General features: G+C 50.3%; 6 protein-coding genes across 6 annotated transcripts; 2 read left to right on the forward strand and 4 right to left on the reverse strand.

Annotated features, from left to right (window-relative positions):
• Positions 1-147: 147 nt before the first annotated feature.
• CONPUDRAFT_121455 (uncharacterized protein) lies at positions 148-1,034 on the reverse strand. The gene is made up of 2 exons (XM_007768751.1): positions 522-1,034; positions 148-468 (listed from the first exon to the last, which is right to left on the reverse strand). Exons 1-2 carry the CDS (start codon positions 856-858, stop codon positions 404-406), a joined length of 402 nt encoding a protein of 133 aa, XP_007766941.1. The 5' UTR covers positions 859-1,034; the 3' UTR covers positions 148-403.
• A 2,211-nt stretch (positions 1,035-3,245) lies between these two features.
• CONPUDRAFT_101667 (ATP-dependent RNA helicase DBP10) lies at positions 3,246-6,561 on the forward strand. The gene is made up of 5 exons (XM_007768752.1): positions 3,246-3,520; positions 3,577-3,994; positions 4,054-5,461; positions 5,514-5,611; positions 5,666-6,561. Exons 1-5 carry the CDS (start codon positions 3,517-3,519, stop codon positions 6,273-6,275), a joined length of 2,538 nt encoding a protein of 845 aa, XP_007766942.1. The 5' UTR covers positions 3,246-3,516; the 3' UTR covers positions 6,276-6,561.
• Positions 6,562-9,561: 3,000 nt separating this feature from the next.
• On the reverse strand, positions 9,562-10,076 carry CONPUDRAFT_51767 (uncharacterized protein; the record flags this gene model as incomplete). Its single annotated transcript, XM_007768113.1, has 2 exons — positions 9,562-9,828; positions 9,885-10,076. Coding segments are annotated over 2 exons (459 nt in total), but the record flags the coding sequence as incomplete, so codon positions are not given.
• Positions 10,077-11,519: 1,443 nt separating this feature from the next.
• Positions 11,520-16,419, reverse strand: CONPUDRAFT_121466 (uncharacterized protein). The gene is made up of 26 exons (XM_007768753.1): positions 16,183-16,419; positions 16,105-16,120; positions 15,939-16,054; positions 15,624-15,877; positions 15,512-15,571; positions 15,350-15,464; positions 15,282-15,299; positions 15,092-15,226; positions 15,004-15,033; positions 14,816-14,948; positions 14,681-14,765; positions 14,536-14,628; positions 14,406-14,479; positions 14,265-14,350; positions 14,137-14,211; positions 14,050-14,083; positions 13,834-13,996; positions 13,621-13,784; positions 13,164-13,557; positions 12,923-13,111; positions 12,799-12,865; positions 12,648-12,746; positions 12,250-12,592; positions 11,905-12,188; positions 11,701-11,851; positions 11,520-11,640 (listed from the first exon to the last, which is right to left on the reverse strand). The coding sequence occupies exons 1-19, from the start codon at positions 16,357-16,359 to the stop codon at positions 13,490-13,492; spliced, it is 1,896 nt and encodes a 631-aa protein (XP_007766943.1). The 5' UTR covers positions 16,360-16,419; the 3' UTR covers positions 11,520-11,640; positions 11,701-11,851; positions 11,905-12,188; positions 12,250-12,592; positions 12,648-12,746; positions 12,799-12,865; positions 12,923-13,111; positions 13,164-13,489.
• A 140-nt stretch (positions 16,420-16,559) lies between these two features.
• CONPUDRAFT_136239 (chromatin associated protein KTI12) lies at positions 16,560-17,885 on the reverse strand. The gene is made up of 5 exons (XM_007768754.1): positions 17,594-17,885; positions 17,384-17,544; positions 17,252-17,331; positions 17,033-17,195; positions 16,560-16,978 (listed from the first exon to the last, which is right to left on the reverse strand). Exons 1-5 carry the CDS (start codon positions 17,763-17,765, stop codon positions 16,652-16,654), a joined length of 903 nt encoding a protein of 300 aa, XP_007766944.1. The 5' UTR covers positions 17,766-17,885; the 3' UTR covers positions 16,560-16,651.
• Positions 17,886-18,133: 248 nt separating this feature from the next.
• CONPUDRAFT_143109 (uncharacterized protein) lies at positions 18,134-19,246 on the forward strand. Its single transcript, XM_007768755.1, has 4 exons — positions 18,134-18,445; positions 18,502-18,650; positions 18,680-18,778; positions 18,833-19,246. The coding sequence occupies exons 1-3, from the start codon at positions 18,268-18,270 to the stop codon at positions 18,746-18,748; spliced, it is 396 nt and encodes a 131-aa protein (XP_007766945.1). The 5' UTR covers positions 18,134-18,267; the 3' UTR covers positions 18,749-18,778; positions 18,833-19,246.
• The last annotated feature ends 303 nt before the right edge of the window (positions 19,247-19,549 follow it).

Consider the following 19,549-nt stretch of genomic DNA (forward strand, 5'->3'; position numbering starts at 1 on the left):
CAAGCCACGCGGATGGGGGTATCGTCTAGGCAGGTTTCCTCCACATCCTTGGAGAACCATCAGCCAAGGACGTCTACTACGCTTGTCTCCGAACATGCACATCTGTTCAGGGACCCTGTGATGAACATGATCAAGCACCCTCTTCCGCCGCCTGATTGTTCTATGTTCTGGATGTACCACGGTCGCCTTGCATGCAGCTATCTTACGTCTGTGAGCTGTAACTTGCTTATTTCAGGTAACTCAAGTATCTATTCTAGACCGTTATCGTAGTGCATTACCATCAAAGACCCAACAAAAGTCCATTCTCGTAAACAACCGTAGATAAGAAAGTCCATATGCAGTCCAAATCTCGATACCAACACCCCTAAAACTCGACGGGTCTGCATCGAGCACGCAGGTGCGATTAAGCGTCGGCCGGTGCACTCTCAATCCTGAACTCGGCACTATAATCGCCAGAGTCGCCCATCACTTGATGCGTTTCAGCTCGAAGTAAATCCAGAACATCATGAAAGCAAACTCACAAACGACCTTCCAATTCAATGCAGGCTGGACATCCGGAACGGTGATGCTGACCTCGCCATCTGACAAGGGGAATCCTTGCGCGAGAGTGGGCCCTGCTTGGCCGGAATCGCCTTGAGTGAGATAAAGTCTGCCATAGACGTCGGTGACTTCTTGGGGTGGATTGGAGGTGTTCCAAGTCACGGTGTAGTCTTGACCGATGTACCAGAGGGTTTCAGAGGTTGGGGTGAAAATAGCAGGGTCCCACACGTCCCTGCTAGAAACAGGCAGAGCGGAAGCAGCAGAGGCAGACGCCAGTGCAAGGGCTGTTCCGACGATGGAAAACACAGTAGAGAACATTGTGCGGAGACTTGGTCTGACTGGTACGTCTCGTAGAAGCTGTTGGACTTTCAGGTAACGAAGTCGATCCACCTTTATACGATGAGGAAGAAATACATGACGGGCAGGGATGGCCTCTCATCCTTGCGGATGGAGCCCGACGTGCCCACGAGAGTACATTCTGACCGCTTTGTGCCTCAGAATGTATGCAACGTTGAGGTCAGCGGGCGTCACGGTCGAAACCGTCGGTATCATCACGAAAAACCCGTGACTATTGTGACATGTTGTAGTGTGTAACATACTTTATAATGTTGGCTCGTTTGCGGGAGCTTTTGATTAGGCGATAAAACCGCTCGCGTACCAATGCAATGCAGATATAAAGAAAGTAGCTTGTTTTGGGCGTTGCAAGAGTGTAGAAATGCGCGGTATCATGGTTACAAATCGTTGTATAGTATCCTCGAGTCATTTGCAGAAAATACCCAGAATTCAGTACGAATATGACAAGTCTTCGTCCTCGTCTCCATCCTCGTCACTATCTACATCCTCTCCATCTTCTGCAACCTCATTATTGTTTCCTGTCCAATCGTTACGAGCCTCTTCCACTTCGACCAGGTCCTGTGAAGGCGAGCTCACCGTGATGTCTCCATCCTCATCTAAGCTGACGAACTCATCCGCTTTGTGCGGGAAATCTGGATGATTCAAATGGCCTACATCCAAGGTAACGCATCATCACATCTCTGTCTACGAACCTGCGCAAGTGCAAAAACAGCAAAGAGTTAGGGCGCAATGGTAGGCATCGGACCGTATTTGATTGCGAAATGAGCTTGAGAGAGACCACGCCCAGGCGTTATGCATCGACGTCATAGCCGGCTCCACCTCCGGGACTAATGCACAGGAAACTGCCTTTATTAGCGGTGCGCGACGCGATTCAATACGACGCATCGAGTCATCAATGGATTCCAGAGAACAAACTTGTTGGTAAGCATCGAGTCATTTGTAGCGTGGTGGCACTTTACTTCATACGTTTTCTCCGATTTTGAATAGTACACCACGAGCGGTGATGGCGCGCGCCGACCGACTCCACCTATGCTACACCTTTAAACCACGCTAAAGGTGCGTCTGCTTGCTCACCATCATGATGCCTTTCACCCGCGCACCCCGGTCTGTATCTCCCTCTGCTTGTAAACCTCGTATTGTCGCAAACGGACGCAAGCGCAAGAGGTCTGGACTCGGCACTCGTCAACGTGAAGATTGTGTCGCTACTTCCCTGGACAATTCACCTTGACGCCGTCGCCATCTCTCGTCCTCACCAGACCCTCCATTTGTTACGTAGCTACACTCGTAAGTCTTGTTTCGATGTTTTGTGGGTGTTGTACTCACTGTACTTCACAGGTACGGTTCTCTTGAGCTTGAGTACATTCATTGCTGGTGATACAAAGGATCCAGGACAATTCTCTCACCGCCAGTATTATCATGAGCTCGTCGGATCTGGTAAGTCTTTCGTGAATAATAAGATGGATGAATTACTTGTATGGTGGAACGAGTACGTCAAGTCTCCTTCCGTACTTTAGATGCTACAAGCTAACCCTTCACGGGGTTTGTTTTCAGACAAATATTCCCTTGCAGCTCCTCTTCGGATCAAGACGCCGAGCCGGATACATCAGCTGGGATACCCCAGAAACAAGCGCAAGAACAGTTAGCGAGGCTTCAGCGCTTCAGCAGAGCTCAGAGAGGGGCAAGCGTGATTAGAACACGAGGGCTGAGGAGTTCACAGTGTAGTTTAGTAGTATTTGTGCAGGCCTCGTTCAAAGTCATTGAATACGAATTGTTGTTTATTCTGTCTATTGCGAATGGTCTGAGTGACGAGCAGCTTCCTTCAGTGTATAATCCAAGTATAACGTATTGTGCACTCGCAGCAGGGTAGCTGTACCAAAGTTACAACTATCGTATAATGAAACTACGACGAAGCTACTTTGCGCCGTAATGCTGTAATACCCATGGTATTATATACATACAACTCTCTAGTAACGTGTTTCGAAAGCATCTGTACCGGTGCCATAGATTGGTAATAGCGCCACTCTAGATCATTTATCACTTCCTTATCGACCGTCTTTCACTGTTTTGACACGATGTGAGAATTTTAGGGCACTACACATACTCGATTAAGAATTGTAAACACTAGAGTGTGCTACTGTGTGTGTATAATATTCCCCAGAAATTCGTGATGCATAGTGTTCGGGTCATCTACAAAGACAGCGGCAAGTCCGTAAATGGCAGGCGCAGATCAATGCTAACTGCTCCCGTGCACTTTTCTCGAAGAAACGCTCCTGAGCTTGTCCCGCATCGGCGAACATGGCCGCACCCAAACGCAAGAGACCCTCCTCAGCTGCCGTAGATGTCTCAGATTCCGACGATGCACAGTCGGACTCGAGCTCTTTCTCGGTCGTGAAGGCCGACTCCGACGACGAGATCGACATCTCGTCTGCTCTGACCGCCAAAAAACATAAACCAAATCCTCAAGCAGACGATGCGTCCGACGGAGACTTGGACGATCTGCAAGACCTCATACGTGACTCGATAGCGAAGCGGAATGTCAAGGGCGGCACTGATGTGCTTAAGAAAACCAAAGGCAAGACCAAGTTTGTCAAAGGCGAGGTGGGAGGTGGTAGCTTCCAAAGCATGGGTACGTGCCGTTGCTTTGTTTCTTGGTTGAATGCGCTGAATAGGTGTTGGTATCAGGTCTGCATCCCTCTCTGCTACGTTCATTGACTCTACAAGGCTATCGGATACCGACGCCGATCCAGCGATCGTCCATACCCTCACTTTTGGCCAGTCCTCCGCGCGACCTTGTCGGCATGGCTCGCACAGGCTCAGGAAAAACCCTAGCATACATGATTCCGCTCGTACAGAGACTCGGTGGACGGCACTCTACCACGTTCGGTGCTCGTGCCCTCATTCTTACTCCAACACGTGAACTTGCACTTCAGGTTCTCCGTGTGGGCAAGGAACTTGCCCGCGGGTGGAGTGACGAGGGTGCCCATGCGGGAGACCAGACGGGATCAGACTCCACCAAAGGCCAGAGCCTTCGCTGGGGTATGATTGTTGGAGGAGAGGGTCTGGATGAACAATTCGAGATGATTACAAACAACCCCGATGTGTGCGTTCCAAAGGGCGTTTTTCGTGAATATTATTACTGACATCGCACATGAAACGCAGTATCATAGCCACTCCGGGGCGACTGCTGCACCTCATCGTGGAGATGAACCTGGACCTCAGGTCCGTTCAATACGTAGTGTTTGATGAGGCAGACCGCCTATTCGAAATGGGCTTCGAGACCGCGCTAAACGAGATCATTCACCGCCTTCCAGCGTCCCGTCAGACTTTGCTGTTCTCAGCTACGCTCCCGAAATCGTTAGTTGAATTCGCCAAAGCTGGACTTCAGGACCCCAAGCTCGTCCGTCTAGATGCGGAATCAAAAATTAGCTCTGACCTCAAAATGGCCTTCTTCTCCGTAAAGCAAGCCGAAAAGGACGCGTGCTTACTGGCGCTGCTCCGCGACGTCATTCATGTACCGCTTGGGTCTGAAATGCCGCAGGACGACAAAGACGATACGTCAGGCGGCAAGTTCCGTAAAGGCAAGGGCAAGCAGCGAGCAACACAAGTGACGACAGCTCCACACCAGACACTCATCTTTGCGGCGACTAAACATCACGTCGAGTACTTGGCCAATTTACTTTCGTCAGCGGGCTATGCGGTCTCACACATTTACGGTGCTCTCGACCAGGCTGCGCGACAGTTCCAGATGGAGCAGTTCCGAAGGGGTCACACCAGCTTGCTTGTAGTCACCGACGTCGCAGCTCGAGGTATTGATATTCCTGTGCTGGAGAACGTGGTCAACTACGACTTCCCGCACGGCGCGCGTGTCTTTGTTCACCGAGTCGGCCGAACAGCTCGTGCCGGGCGGCAAGGCTGGGCATGGTCCTTCGTCACCCACACCGAGCTGCCATATCTACTGGACCTGCAACTCTTCCTTGGCCGGCCTCTTTCTGGCGAAGTCCCATCTGACAGCGGGGACGAGGCGTATACCGAGTCACTCATATTCGGTCCATTTGGTCGAGAAGAGATCGACGAGGATGTCGAGTACGTCCGGCAGCTCGATGAGGCGTACCACCAGCTTCCAACGCTCCGTGATGTAATGAAACGCGGGCATATGATGTACGAGCGGAGCAAGGGCAAGGCTAGTCAGGCCAGTTACAAGCGGGCGAAGGAAATGTCCAAAGACCACCAGTGGTCCCTCGCTGGAGCTACAGAGGCTAGTGTGCATCCTATCTTAGTGCAGCGCGGGTGGAGGAGCGCGAAAGGCTCTGATGTGGAGCAGGCGAGAAGCAAGTTAATGCAGGTTGTCAACTCGTTCACTCCCTCGGAAACTGTGTTCGAGGTTGGCCACAAAGGGAAGGGGACGACGGTCACTTCTGCGCTCATGAAAGAGAGGAGAAAAGCACTACAAAAAGCTGTCGAACGGGCAGTGCCTTCTACGTCCACGGCTGTTGTTGAAGATACCTCTGAACTTGTCGAGAAGGCCAAAGGTATCAGCCTCGACATGGCGGACGAGGACGAAATTGAGGTCAAGAGGAATTGGCGCCTATGCTTTCACTCAATGCTGATGCTTCTATCAGGCTGTGTTTGGCACGAGCAAAAAAGGCGGCAAGGACAACTTTCGAGACGAAGAGTTCTATATGTCCCATTACCAAAAAGATTCTGCCACAGACAAAGGGTAGGGTCCATCATTTCATGAGCCTTTGCTGGCTGACTTAGGGCGTTTTCGCAGGTATGCGCTGACTGACGGTGCCTCATTCGTGGAGCAAGCACGAGGCGCAACCTTTGACCTTACAGGAGATGACGGGGTCGCTGGACGGCAGCGACACCAAGTCAAGTGGGACAAAAAGAAGAAGCGTTTCGTCAAGGGTGACGGCGTTGGTGCAGATAACGTTAAAATGGTCAAGACAGAAAGTGGTGTCAAACTGCCTGCAACCTACCGCAGCGGCCGCTTCGAGGAATGGAAAGCGAAGAGCAAGGTCTCACTGCCTAAGATCGGTGAAGCCGAGCAGGACCGCCGCCCAGGCACAGGCTCCCGCAAGTTCAGACACAACAAAGTCACGGAAGCCAAGCCTCTTGACCAGTTACGCTCCGATTATGATAGAAAGGTTCGACAATCGAAGAAAGCTGAAGAAGCGAACGATGGCCCGACGAAACCTACCTCAAAACGTGGATCCACAAATGGACCCAAGGGTGCCAAGGGCAAGACACGACATGGTGGAAAACCAATGGGTAGAGTCAAGAACGAGATTAAAACGGTGGATCAGATACGGAAGCAGAGGAAAGCAACGGAACAGAGGAAGGCAAAGAATGCTCGGACAACCAGAAAGGGAAGACGATAGAGCACGCATGTACCATCACCCTGTTTATTTTTGTTGGTCTACGCGGCGTCTGAATACTCCCATTTTGCTCCTGAGCCTGCGATAATTGGCACGTCTTTTCCTTGCAGAAGATCGACACCGACGCTGCGCAGAGCGTTAACACACCACTCTGGGTATCCCTGAGTGCCAAAGTATGACTCGAAAAACGATCGAAGGTATTCGGGGAATCGATCTTCCATAATGGCGTCTCGAGCACCTCCCATGATTCGCGCTTGGAAGACCAGATTGTGCTGGGTGACGGCTGAGAAGCATGATGAACTAAACCTCGGTGACGGCAAAAGGGGCCTGAAACTTACCGTGAGCACCAGCTGTTTCGAGTGTAATAATGTGATGGAGATGCGCTCTAGACGTGCCGCTGCTACAAGTAGGACAAGGGCAGCCCCCTTCAATGGGCCCAAAGTCTTTAGCGTGCTTGCTAAGTTCTGCCACAACTCAGATTTGATAAATGGAAACCGGCTTTCATACACTCACTTAGGTTTATTGGCCCAGAGAATGTGAGCGCGACCCCGAATCTCGCTGTTCGCGTAGGGAACACACAGTCTGCCTGCGGCAATGACGTCCTCAACGAGTTCACCAGCGACAATAGAAGAACGAACCATATCGACACCTAAAGCAACACAGACCAAGAGGTCTGATACAGACGAGAGTCAACGAGTAGACGCCACATGACCTATGAAGTCGAATTACCTTCGGCAAAACCGACACCCATGGAGTAGCGTGGACCTGATAAATGTCAACTCTTACACGGCTTCCTCAGAAATGAATATTTGTGACTTACGGTCATCTGGCAACTTGTCAGCGCACTGTTTAATGCTGAGGGCGATGGCATAAGTAAGGATAATAGAAGTCACAAAAGAAAAGTTCCAACATTCGCCAGAACACATCTGGAGGTATGTTTAGCGCCCTCGTACACCAGCAAGTCACGGTCAGCGCCTCACCTTTCTCTTCACCTCCGCTCAGACCACCAATTGCGTAACCTGCGACACGGTCTTTCCGCTTGACCATCTCCTCCAAGCACTGATCTCGAAGGGTGGGGTCAAGACCGCCTTGTACAATGGCAAATAGGTTCTGCACGTCTTGGCGTCCCGACTTGTCGTGCTGCTGTATGCACCGATCTAGCCATCTGACAGATCTATTCATCGCCTCTTCCACCCGAGGACCCGTGGTGAGGCTGCTCACTAAATCATCATCGATACCTTCAGTTTCAGAACGTAGACTAGAGGAGCCTTACCCACGTCGTCCAGCTGCATGATAATATCGGCACCGATCGCGTGCTGTATGGAAATGCTTTCTTCGGGCTGGAAGCATATTTCAACCAACTTGTCAACGTCAGACATGATGGTCTGGACTCTCACCGTCAGCATCGTTGGTTTTCCGTCAAATGGGCTGGCGAACAAGGCCCCTTCCTCTGATATTTTGGTAAACTTGCTCAGTGATACGAGTTGGAAACCACCGCTATCCTTGGCATCATTTGTCTGTATGATTAGCTAGCGCAACCGTGATCATCTATCTGTTGCTCACGGTTAAAAGGTTGCGGTTCCAGCCTTGAAAGCGATGTGCGCCTCCAGCCTCGTTGAGCACCTTGATACCAGGCCGAAGGTTCAGGTGATAGGTGTTGTTAAGCATGAGGGTGATCCCAAGTGATTCGACCTGCTGTGGTGTCAAGCCCTTGATAGCCGCCTGAGTGGCCACGGGCATGAATGTAGGGAGCATGGTAGTGCCATCTGTCCCGTCGGGGATGAGGTACTTGTATCGTAATGAAAGACGCTTAGTACATACGAGCTAACTTCATGCGAGAAACGCGCGCACGCGTTGTCTGACAAGTGGCAAGGACCTCGAATTGCATATCTGTCTTCTTGAGATGCGTGCACTGTTCACAATGAGTATGCGAAGTGAGGCGAGACTAGTCTCCCTGAGTAAGACCAGAAAGGAGCAGGTGCAAGGCCTACAGCAAAAGCGCGTCAGATATGAAGCAGAAGACAGGGCAACCGATGCCATGTTCTAATTCTAGGATGCGTGCGACTACTTCACGGCAGCAATGTAGCATCGGTACAGGAACATATAGCTAGTTGAGTACAAGTACTGTGATTCACCGTCAGAGTAGACACCACCTTCAGAATAGACAACTCGCTTTTGTGCCCGTTTCCTTGGCAAATCATTCGAACTAAATTCATGGTAATTACGAGAATATGCTGTAATTTATGCCTGAACATGCGATTAGCGAGGGAATGTCTGGATGTGAAGCTGCAAGCCTCAAAGCATGAAAGACAGGGTGTTGTAAAAAATTTCTTAGCTTCGGCGGATAACCAGCTGTGAACATGCGACACAGTGTGGATGATAGAGCTATTGTATGTTGTAGTGACATCTTTACCCTTCGTTGAAGCAATTTTGGACGCTGCAAAAGGCGACAACTCTCAATATGTCGGAACGATGACAGAGTGTCCTCTCGAGCCTTGCCATAATCTTATAGCCGCTGTAACGGCGATTTCGGCTCAGTGATAACGCCCTGACTTTCCTTTTTGAGACCGGCTATGGTGGACGGCCTGCCTAATATGGATAATCACCACCCGCGCGGACTGTCTATTCTGACGGTATTCGGCCTAAAATACTGATTCGTGCATTGCACATGCACCCTATGCTTTCTTCACTCAGCGATTTTTTGTAAGGTAGATCGCATACCAAGGATATCTCAAACCTAAATTTAAGCAAGTTGGGCAAAGGAAAAATATTCCACACGCGTTGCACAAAAGTCTGTCTATTCTGACGGTGAATCACAGTAGTTAAGATGCCAACTACTCCAAAATTAGTAGTAGCTTGTCGCGACTTGTTCCTTTAACAGGAACGACTATCTTGCAAAAGATCTGCCCATAGGCTAGCTAACAAGGATCACAGACGGATATCCACGGCATTCAGTCCACTAAAAAGTTTCACCAACCCAAGTAGTATCAGTTGTGCCAACTTGAACGTTTGAACCCTTAAGTTGTCAACTAGCTACTTGAGTTGTACTACTTCATGAGCTTCCACCTGTGACGAAGGACTTCGCGCTTGCACCGAATGCCACCAGCCCTAGCTCAATTTCAGCTGGATGCTTTCTCCCTGTTCGTTGTGGCCGCTCAAGCGCTCATGCATAATGCATTCTCCGCAAAGACACCCAGGTGTCAGAAGTGAGTTAGCTTGATTACAGGTGTAGAACGGACAAAGCCTGGAGTGTAAGATATTATCTGGATAACAAGGCAGCTGATGATGGCTACAAATTTATAGAAACGCTTCTGACATCCTCATGAAAGCCCCGCGAACCGTCGCCGCCTGTTCCTGAATTGACATCCGACCAAAATCCGGCGGCATGCGATACAGATTGGAGAGAATTTAATTCGACAGTGGTGAAAGTTGTCGGCGTGCTTGTAGGTCTTGTAGTTACCATTGTCACTGTGCTTTCAATGTCTGTACCACGGAATATGCGGTAGCAAAAAGTCGTGATGACAAGCAAATTGCAGACGAGCAACGTCACCGAGGCCTGTTAAAGGCGTAGCCGGATGAAAGTCATGCATACGAAGGAATCCACAGACTCACGTGCAGATTCGCCGTAAGGCCCGTGAAGAACCCTGGCGGCTGAAGGATCAAGACAATATGCACCACAGTTGCCGCGGTATTAAGAACGCTCATTGCGAAAACAGTCAACAAAAGTTTACGAAAACTAGCTGCTAGCTTGGTCCGCCAGAGCATGCGAAATGGAAGGAAGATAAGAATGAGGTCACCGACCACACCGGCTGAAAGGCGATTGAAGTTGGAAAGACTGATTCTGCTTGGAAACGCAGCATAGTCCACTCACTGACAGCCTCCGTGATAGCTATTCGCCCCCCCAGTGGACAGAGCACAGGGTACGTCGTTCCCCACTTGTCGTCTGAGGTACACACGGCGGTCTTGATGCTGATTGCAACAACGGCCATCGTGATAAATAGGCCGAAGGAAAGACTCGCCAGCATATAAATATGCCTATCAGCTGCAACCCGCAAGATGGAGAGCAGTATGCTACTACGAGAAGCCCATACGGTGACGGTGTACGCCACTATCATAATCCACACACCAACGAAGCGTTTGTTCGACTCTGGACAGCTATTTGTGCAGTCTTTGATATTTGGATGAGTGAAAAAGAGAGCGGAACAACGAACAGGGGTCATACCAAGCGGAAGAGACTCGAGCCAGAGCGAGACGAGTGTCGCACAAGCAGAAATCAAGGCTAGACTCGCGCACGCATCCTCGTACCAGAATCTCCGACTGCGAACTCTCAAGGTCAAACGGAGCACAGTCAAGATCACAGTTAGGCCATGAAAGGCGGTCTCGATGACTGCATGCAAGGCTTAGCAGGGCAGTTGCACGGAGCCATATAAACACATACCTAGAGCAGCAGTCTGACCGGAGGTCAAGACGGTCATCTAGCCTGAGGCCAGCTTAGTCGCTGAGTGCCCGAGCCAAGGAACGGGGAGGTTGTTGGTTGTGCAAGGAAAAGCCGCTGTACGCATACAGTACATACATATACTAGCTATAGGCGACTGAGATTCACAGAATCGTGGAATACTTCCGCCGTTGATGGTAGTGTCACGATCGAGGATGGGGTTCTCTTCTAATCCTCGGTCTCTGTAACTTGATAAGGCTTGCCGCGCACGTATTTAACCACTTTGAATTGTCTTTGTTGTAGCTCGTAGAGGATGCGGATGGTGGTCAGTTTGCCCAGGCTGTTTACCCCCCATTAATCATTTTCAAAGAAACCCTAAAACAACCCATTATTTAGTGGGTTTTCGATGACGTACGGTGGTGGTTACCGTTTGAATACCCTCCTTAACGGAGCAGCGCTGCCTAGGATGCAAGCTAGGATGGGTCCCTGGCTGCGGACCAACGGCTTTTGAGAGCAGCAAGCGATTGCAAAGGTTTCAGTTTGATGGTTTTGAGACTGGCCAGAAATGACATTGAGTCGCTAAAAAGCCTGAAGCTTTGAAGCAAGCTTTAAAGCCCCGAAGCTTAAGTTTGAGCTTGAAAGTTGATGCAGATCTACGCGAGCTGTAATAGGTTGTAATTAGCCAGGAGTCCAAACGCCGACGCGACGGCGCAGTTATTTATAGCTGGCAGGTACGGATGACCGTTTGCTTGGTTTGCTTTGCACGGCTCCGAATCGGAATATTATGTTTCGCCTGGGGCGAGGTGCCATCCGACCTAGCACACGCTGCGATCCAAGCTACTATAGCCTCAACGTCTACAGGAGACATCACGCATCAGCACACAACCTCCTCAACGACCTTCAGAAACGGCAGCTTGTTGCGGACATTACTAGGTACGCGTTTCTCTAACGCGTCTTGCGACTGGGACAGAGTTCATAAACATGTCCACGCAGGCAGACAGACTTCGAGCAGCACCTAGCGAACAGTGCAAGAACTCTCTATGTTGGCGTCGACCCGACTGCCAGCGCTCTCCACGCGGGCCATCTCATACCTCTCATATCCTCCTACCGCTTCTATGCTGCAGGTCACAATGTGATTGCCCTCGTGAGTATTCCATTTTAGGTCCTACCGAGATCGCACATTTTACAGACACTCAGATAGGAGGAGGCACAGGTCTAGTAGGAGACCCGTCTGGTCGGGCCACTGAGCGTGCTCTCTCTCACGAAGAGCATATCGCTAACAACGTGGCCGCCCTGACCACAGCAATCCAGAACTTTTTCGATAGAATCACCGCATATGCGTCAAGAAATACATCTTCTCAAACTTGCGGAACACTTGAAGTAGCAAACAACAAGGACTGGCTGGGTGGCCTAAATCTGCTCGAGTTTCTCCGCACTGCTGGCGTCCACTTCAGAGTAAACCAAATGATAGCACGAGATAGGTAGGCTCCTGCTCGATTATTTGCTCATATGGATGCCGTAGCTCAACATCGTTGCTCTCAGTGTCAAGACTCGCATGGCTGCTCAGTCAGGTATCTCATTTGCTGAGTTCACCTATCAGCTGCTGCAGGGATACGATTTCTACATGCTCTATAAGCGTCGCCAATGTACGATACAAATCGGCGGGTCCGACCAGTGGGGCAATATACTGAGTGGAATAGAGCTCATCAACAAGTCTGAGCGCGCCAACGCGGAAGACAAGACTCTGCGAGGAGATGCGCACGAAAAAGGCTTCGCTCTTACCACGCCATTGTTGACCACCTCGACTGGGGAAAAGTTTGGCAAAAGTGCTGGAAATGCAGTCTGGCTCGATGAGTCAATGACAAGCTATTTGGACTTCTACCAGGTAAGTTCGGTGACTTCAACCTGGGCAACTTGCTCTAACCGAAAGTGATGTGCAGTTTTGGCTGAAAACAACCGACGCAGACGTTGGGAAATACCTGAAGATGTTTACTCTCATGCCGATAGAGCAAATCGAGTCTCTGATATCAGAGCACCAGGTTTGTGACCAATTATTTGATTCGCTATCTACTGCCGACGCTCGGTCGTCAGAATGCCCCAGAAAAACGTGTCGCTCAACGCAGGTTGGCGGATGAAATGACGGGAATGATTCATGGAGGTACGCTCCTCCTCGCTCAACCCACATGTTCATGCTCAAAAAGTCTGCTACGACCAGACGCTGCTCTCAACAAAGCAAGGATCGCGACACAAATCCTCTTCGGAACCGACTACTCATCACTCACTGCAGACCAGGTTCTAGACTCCTTGAAAGGCGACCCTAGGCTTGTGTTCTGTAATCAAGATGAGATGCTTAATGGCCCTCTTATTGGTCTTGTAGCATCTCGCAAACTTGCTGCATCTCGCTGTGAGTTTCTTGCACGCAAATACTCGACTAGAGGTTGAAGTTGCTGTTATAGCTGCCGCGAAACAGCTTGTCTCTGCAGGGGGACTCTACCTCAACAACAAGACGGTAGCCGACATTCGCTATCAACTAGCTGAAAGTGACTTGATAGATGGGCGAATAGCAGTCGTGCGCGCTGGCAAGGATAAACACCTCATACTGGCATCGGAGAGGCAGTAGCGAGAAGGTAGATGTCAGAGTACTTCACCTTGAGCCGTCTGCGGACATACTACTATTATTAGTTGTGATATGATATGATCACGTCTACATATCCGAATACCAAGGCACCCGTTAAAGCTAACAGTTAGGTGGCAAGCAGGCAGAAAACTATGGGGCATAGATCTAATCCACGCGGATGGCACTGTATAGTCTCCGTACCGCCCAATACGATGCCAAGAATCCAATAGTACCTGTAATTGCAATAGGTGTCAGTGGAATGTACGGTAGCATCTCAGTGGCATAATCGAGTTTACCTGTGACCATGAAGACCAACAGAACCAGCAGGAGCAAGTAGCCCAAATACAACAAAATGCTCGTGAATGATTCCAGAGAGAGCCTGGTGGCCCAGTAGAACAAACCGTATCCCAGCACCCAGAAAGCGCTGCCACCACCCACGAGGAAAGCTCGCCAGTGCCACCTAGGCGAAAGTCAACTTTTTTGTCGTCTGTAACAACATGACGACAAACCTGTACTCTTCGGCGCAAAGCATAAAGTACGTGAAAAGAATGGACACTGTTGCAACGGTGAGCGACACGATGAGAGCCGTGAGTGCCAAGAAGCCGAAAGCGTAGTACGCCCGTGAGGCAAATAGACTGGACATGACGAAGAACAGCTCTACAAAAGCGGCACCTGAGGGATTCATGTCAACATAAATGATTAGGAGTGCAAATCAAGGAGGTTACCGAAAGGCAAAATGCCTCCCAACAGGGCGGCTGCCTACAGTTTAGTCAGTATCAAGAGGTACTGGAGAAGAGCAGGTGCAAACGCACCCACGGGCGAAGATATTTTGGCCCCGGAGGAATTTGTCTAGGAATCTGGTTCACGCGGACAGGGTGAGAGACACCCTGAAGCAACAATCAGCGTCCAAGAAAAATGATAATAAGTCATAGTCACGTACTCCTTGTTTACCGCCAATGTACGAGCCAATTGCTGACAACGGCGCAGAAATACCATACCACAAGACAACGACAAGCAGCATTGTACCTTTATTGTTGCTGTCAACACAGGTCCTACCATGATGACAACGAGAAGGACGCACCGAAGGGTACAGCTCCAGAGGACCCTGCAGTCAAGAGGAAGAAATTCAGAAGGAACATGATGGCAAAGATAGTCCTGGTCAATGCCACGGTTAGCGTACTTCGTCCCATGTTTGTTTGACGTAAACATACGTGGGCAATGCAGTAGCAGTCAAGAAAGCAGCCCGCCTCCGGTTCTGGCCACCAAGAGATGAGTAGACACGGCTTGAGTAGTATCCTCCGATACTGAGAACCCGTTAGCGCTCGCCACTGATTAAGAATACGGGAAAACGCTTACCCTCCGAATAATGTCCAGCACACCATCATCACCGTGGCAATCGATCCACGATTAGATGGTGAAAGGAAACCGAGCAAAGCAAACACTGACAGGAGCCATTAGGAGGATGACGAAGGTCTCCAGCAACCAACTTACCAAGGGTAACTGACACCATGGCACATAGCTGTGTGCCATTTCCAACCAGGATTGCAAGCAGCAAGGGATTCTGTGGAGAGCGGAACACTTCACCGTGGACGAGCTTCCACCCCCAATCTTCGTGGACATCTTCCTGTAACAACACAGTAGGCAAAAGGAATCCAAAACGAACGAAATTTGGAACGTACACTGAGATCAATGGCATTATATCTTGAAATCTATACATGCACAACGAGCCAGTCAGGCGATGACCAGACAAGAACAATTGAAGCTCACGTCGCGGGAAACTGTGCGGTAGAGAATCATGGCGACCATTACGCAGAGGAAGAAAGCGATGACGAGCGAGTTGACGAGGCTGAACCAATGGATACGGGGGTCGAATATGTGAAGGTAGTTATCCCAGCGAGTGGCCTTGGGATTATAAGCAACGCGGTCAAGCTATGCTTCTGACCACAGGAGAACCTACCCATGGCGTGTCGGATTCCTAAAAGCAGCAATTAGACCCCCAACCAGGCTGTGATGTAGCTGACGTACCTCCCAAGTTACTCGGTACGTGTAATGGACGGTTGTATTCGAAGTTTCTGAAAGGGCCAGCTTTCCTGCAGCACCTTCGCAGTTGGGTGTCGTGCTTTCTTGGGAACCCCCTCGACTGATTGGACTCGTTAGAACCATATGGTCTACATGAGTAAGCCCCACCTCGATGGCCAGACCAGCACACCGACAACGCGGTAAACTCCTGGTGAAGGTTCGTGATACCTGGATGACTATTCAGCTTCGCCCGTAGAGTCACCATGATGTAGTGACCGACTTCATCACTATCTCGTAGTGGTTATTCAAGTAGGGCGTCTCCGTCTCGTCGTCACCGAGATTGAAGCCCATGTCGTAGAATATGTCCCCGCTTTTAAGATCCTCCTTCATCTCAGCGGCCGGTAGACCGTCCACGAGCCAGTTGAGCGCGTAGTCTTCGCGAATCAATTCGTTTATGAACTTGGAGTCTTCCCCTGGTATGTCGGGGACGATGCAAAGGCTTCTGCATGTCCCGTTCCCTTCCAACATCTTGATCTGTCAAAGTATGCGCATCCATGCGATGAGGGCGCATAAACGAGGCATATTGGGTACGTACATCGAACGGGGAGTTGAATATGCGGTCACCAAACAGCACGGATCCAAGCCCTTCTGGAGAGCTCGTGGGTCCTCCGTCGGGCTGACAGAAGTGCAGCTTCTCGTTGTAGTAGTCATCTAGGACACCAGTGTGTCATTGAGAACAAGAAGCCGACGCTGAGACCCACAATTAATAAGAGATTTCTTCAGGCAATCGCATCAGCGTCAGAAAGCCATACGAGGAGAGCTCGGAGGATGAGGCGCACCACTTTTGCGTCGTCTTTGCCCGCCAAGATTGGCGTCAGAGTATTGACATAAACATTCACGGGTTCGCCAGGGCCAAAGTTGTGAGGCGCGGCGCCGGGGAGGTAGAAGCCGTTGGCTGCAGTGAGAAAAGCAAGGAGAGATGTGAGCGCATGAACGTGGCCCTCGAGTAGTTTCATGGCAGAGTTTGGGCCTGCACGGAGGCTTCGTATGACCTTAGCTGCTACACTAGCTAGTTTCCTGGTTTGTGTGGACAGTTGTGATACGTGCCACGGCATCTTCGGGGACTGGTACTGCGCCGCGTAACGTGATCTGCACTGCTTCCGTTCAGGGGCTAATTGCTGTGAACATCTATGTATGTATACATCCGACGAAAGTACCGGGGAGCACGATGTGGCGGTCTATTGGGGTCCAGATAATACATGCAGAATGAAATTGCACATCAATATACGACTGATAGCGTTGAGGGCTCTATGACTTGATGTTCTCAGTTAGATACGTTGCAAACTTATCTGCTACGCTCTCCTCGCTCCAGTCCACGCCGCCCTTCTCTGTTGAACCAAGGGTAATTGCCTTCTTGTGTACGGTGACGAACTGTCGCTTCAGGCGCTGCATCTCGGACAGCGTGACATTACGTGCCGGTAAGGTCACCTTTGGTCTGAGTGTTGGCGTTGAAAGTGCGAGTGTGATCGTGCCTCCTATTCCTTGCAATATGGACTGCTCGGATATAATGCTCGAGATCACTGCGGCTGTTGTGTGCTCAAGCGTGAGCAGAGCGTCTGTGGGTGCCTTGGGAACCTTATTGATGCAATATGTTAGCCTCCTACGCGGTATTATATCGAAGAAACGTACCGCCTGAGTGCCGGTATTAGGAGGCTTCACAACACCACCTGTAACGGCTTGCCAGATGTCCTCCGCAGGTACATCTTGATCCTCCCAGGTAATTGTGACAAGGGGCGAATCCCACCGAACCATCGACGATGGTTCTTCATAACGCAGAAAGAGATTCTCCAACCTGTGGACGAGCGATTAGTACGAGCAAACTCCTGAATACTGGAATACGCAACGAACGTCTCTGGATTGTATGCGCGACCACTAGAGCGCGACGAGTTCCACTCCTCACACATCTCCTTCTTCGCAACTACCCACACCTGAAAGATCATCAAGCTAACATGTCTTTGTGATAGGGAAAGCAAGGCGCACTGTGCATACTCGCAACTTGTGTTCCCTAGCAGCACAGTACATTTGATATCGGAACCCTTTGATGTAATTGAGCGAGTCCACGATCAGGATGGTATCCTGGCCCATCTGCCGCTGCATTGCAGTGAACAGTGTGCCTCGAGCTGGTTTTTCCGATCGACTGTCTGTATACATATCAGCAGAGGAGTGATAAGGTTGTAGCAGATGATGTACCACTGTAAGATGTTCGATCTATATTCAGTGTGTCGTCCGAAAGAATTACGACTTTCAGTTTCGGTCCGGCATATTCTTGCGCATCCAATCTCGCTTCAAGGTGTTGCTTGATCTGATCTGCTCTCCTCGATTTGCCCGAACATGGATAGCCCGAAATTGTCACCAACGCCATGACAGGAAATGAGTGAGCACCCGATGGTTCAACATGGCGGTTAAGGAAAATGGTGTTGTTTGGGAGTCTTGACACATTGAATTCCACCGGAGTTTCAAGGAAATATTCCGACGCGAAAATACTATACATATTCCCGCAACTTCGCCCAGTGGCTGATGTCTTGCGGATAGTCCCCCTTTCGCTTATGTTCCCGCTGCTGAATATGCAAGTAGTTATATAAGTACTAGTCATGTATTCACTACTAAAACACTAGCTATTGACTATACGCCGCGTGAGACCACAACGCACGGCACAGCTCGCGGGCCGGTTCGAGGCGCATCTAACCCAAATCGGGAAGCCATCCCTGAGCTCTAAACCTTCGACTCGCGCTCGTCTCTGCGTGTATATTCCCTTCAAACCAGTCAATCGTAGCAAAACCAACCAACAAAACAACTCACCAAGCATCTGAAAGTATTCAAAATGCCCGAAAGCGCCCAAGTCCCTGAGACAGAGCCGCAGAGCCATGATACAGTGCCTGCAGTGCCAGAACCCGGTGAAGCAGGCTCTAGTGGACCTGGACCTGGACCTGGATGTGGGCAGGGGCGAGGCGCGCCAGGCAGAGGAGGCGCAAGGAGTAGGGGAGATGGAAGGGTCAGGGGACGGGAATGGAGGGGGCCGGGCAAGCACTGCAGGAGCCCAAGGTCAGTCACCCATGCATACAAGCAGCGCGTCTGGCACTGCGGAAGAAACGGGTCAGAAACGGCCTCGGACGCTAGTACTGCACCTAAGCCATTCAAGACACCTTTCAAGACAGTGCCAGCGAACGAGCCTGAAGAACACGAGCAGCCTACCTATGACGCCGAGCTCGTCCTTCCCGGGCTCCCTCTATACCCTCCCTGCTCATCGGTAACTCCTCCGCCTTCTCGTTTGCGTAGATCTGTGTCTGGGCTATCTCAGCCTGCAGGCGTGGTGCTGGAGCCGGAGAACAGTGTTCGAGCAATTAGCCGCGTTCGACTCGCCTCGTCAATCCCCAGGTGCGTGTATAATTTTTATTTCATATGACAGAGTTCTCAAAATTCGTGCTTCAGGGGCTATTGTTGGATGCTGTCTGACATTGTCTGTTGTTAGGGATGGCACTATCTGCATAAGGTCTACGAATGTTCGGTCATAACTCATCAGCAAAACACTCCCTCGACTCAATCACGACATCAATCATTTGTCCTTGAGACCCACAGGTGCGTATATGGTTTTCGTATGGATTGAATAACGGCTGTTCTTGGTATCACATGGAGGCGCGTCGAGGTTGTATAGGCGGCTTTTGGGCTATCGCTCCTCGTTGGATGGCTTTCCCAACTTACAGATGGTCTCATTCCATCTGAACTCCGTCCCAGGAGGCAAGTACATTGTAATTGTTGTGGTTGACTATGACTTCTTCCATGTTTTTTGATCACGAGGGTTGGAAAACCTGTCACCATTATGTTATGCACCCATCTCGCCTTCACGTTTTCACCCTCGTTAGCTGTTCATTCATTATCCTAAGTATAACTGATATTGCGCATGAATACTATATACATTTTGAGCTTGTATGGGTGATTCTAGTGGCCTCAAGTTCACGAATCTTGAAAAAACAGCGCCGTTCCCAGTGACGGACGTTCGAGTGTAATTCAGTCAACGTGAAAAGTATGCACGCACCTCGGCCACATCAGTACGAATCCATTGATCCCACTTTTGAGTCCAACAGCCCACGCGTTGACGAGATATGAGTGAACAATGTCAGATAGCATCCAACAATAGCCCCTGAAGCA

This window comes from Coniophora puteana, assembly GCF_000271625.1.
Source record: "Coniophora puteana RWD-64-598 SS2 unplaced genomic scaffold CONPUscaffold_4, whole genome shotgun sequence".
NCBI lineage: Eukaryota > Fungi > Basidiomycota > Agaricomycetes > Boletales > Coniophoraceae > Coniophora > Coniophora puteana.

Bases quoted from the DNA above. Each gene is read 5' to 3' on its own strand.
- CONPUDRAFT_136239 (XM_007768754.1), bottom strand. From the start codon at position 17,765: ATGGCGTTGGTGACAATTTCGGGCTATCCATGTTCGGGCAAATCGAGG. The intron at 17,196-17,251 runs GTTCGTTGCGTA...GCTCGTCCACAG, and splicing joins CGCGCATACAATCCAGAGAC to GTTGGAGAATCTCTTTCTGC. The intron at 16,979-17,032 runs GTACGTTTCTTC...TGCATCAATAAG, and splicing joins CTAATACCGGCACTCAGGCG to GTTCCCAAGGCACCCACAGA.
- CONPUDRAFT_121466 (XM_007768753.1), bottom strand. From the start codon at position 16,359: ATGAAACTACTCGAGGGCCACGTTCATGCGCTCACATCTCTCCTTGCT. The intron at 14,351-14,405 runs GTGCGTCCTTCT...GCAACAATAAAG, and splicing joins CTCTGGAGCTGTACCCTTCG to GTACAATGCTGCTTGTCGTT. The intron at 13,785-13,833 runs GTTTGTCGTCAT...ACTTTCGCCTAG, and splicing joins CTTTGCGCCGAAGAGTACAG to GTGGCACTGGCGAGCTTTCC.
- CONPUDRAFT_121455 (XM_007768751.1), bottom strand. From the start codon at position 858: ATGTTCTCTACTGTGTTTTCCATCGTCGGAACAGCCCTTGCACTGGCG. The intron at 469-521 runs GTGAGTTTGCTT...AAACGCATCAAG, and splicing joins ATTGAATTGGAAGGTCGTTT to TGATGGGCGACTCTGGCGAT.
- CONPUDRAFT_101667 (XM_007768752.1), top strand. The intron at 3,995-4,053 runs GTGCGTTCCAAA...CATGAAACGCAG, and splicing joins ATTACAAACAACCCCGATGT to TATCATAGCCACTCCGGGGC. The intron at 5,462-5,513 runs GTCAAGAGGAAT...TGCTTCTATCAG, and splicing joins CGGACGAGGACGAAATTGAG to GCTGTGTTTGGCACGAGCAA.
- CONPUDRAFT_143109 (XM_007768755.1), top strand. From the start codon at position 18,268: ATGATACAGTGCCTGCAGTGCCAGAACCCGGTGAAGCAGGCTCTAGTG. The intron at 18,446-18,501 runs GTCAGTCACCCA...GAAACGGGTCAG, and splicing joins AAGCACTGCAGGAGCCCAAG to AAACGGCCTCGGACGCTAGT. The intron at 18,651-18,679 runs GTAACTCCTCCG...TCGTTTGCGTAG, and splicing joins TATACCCTCCCTGCTCATCG to ATCTGTGTCTGGGCTATCTC.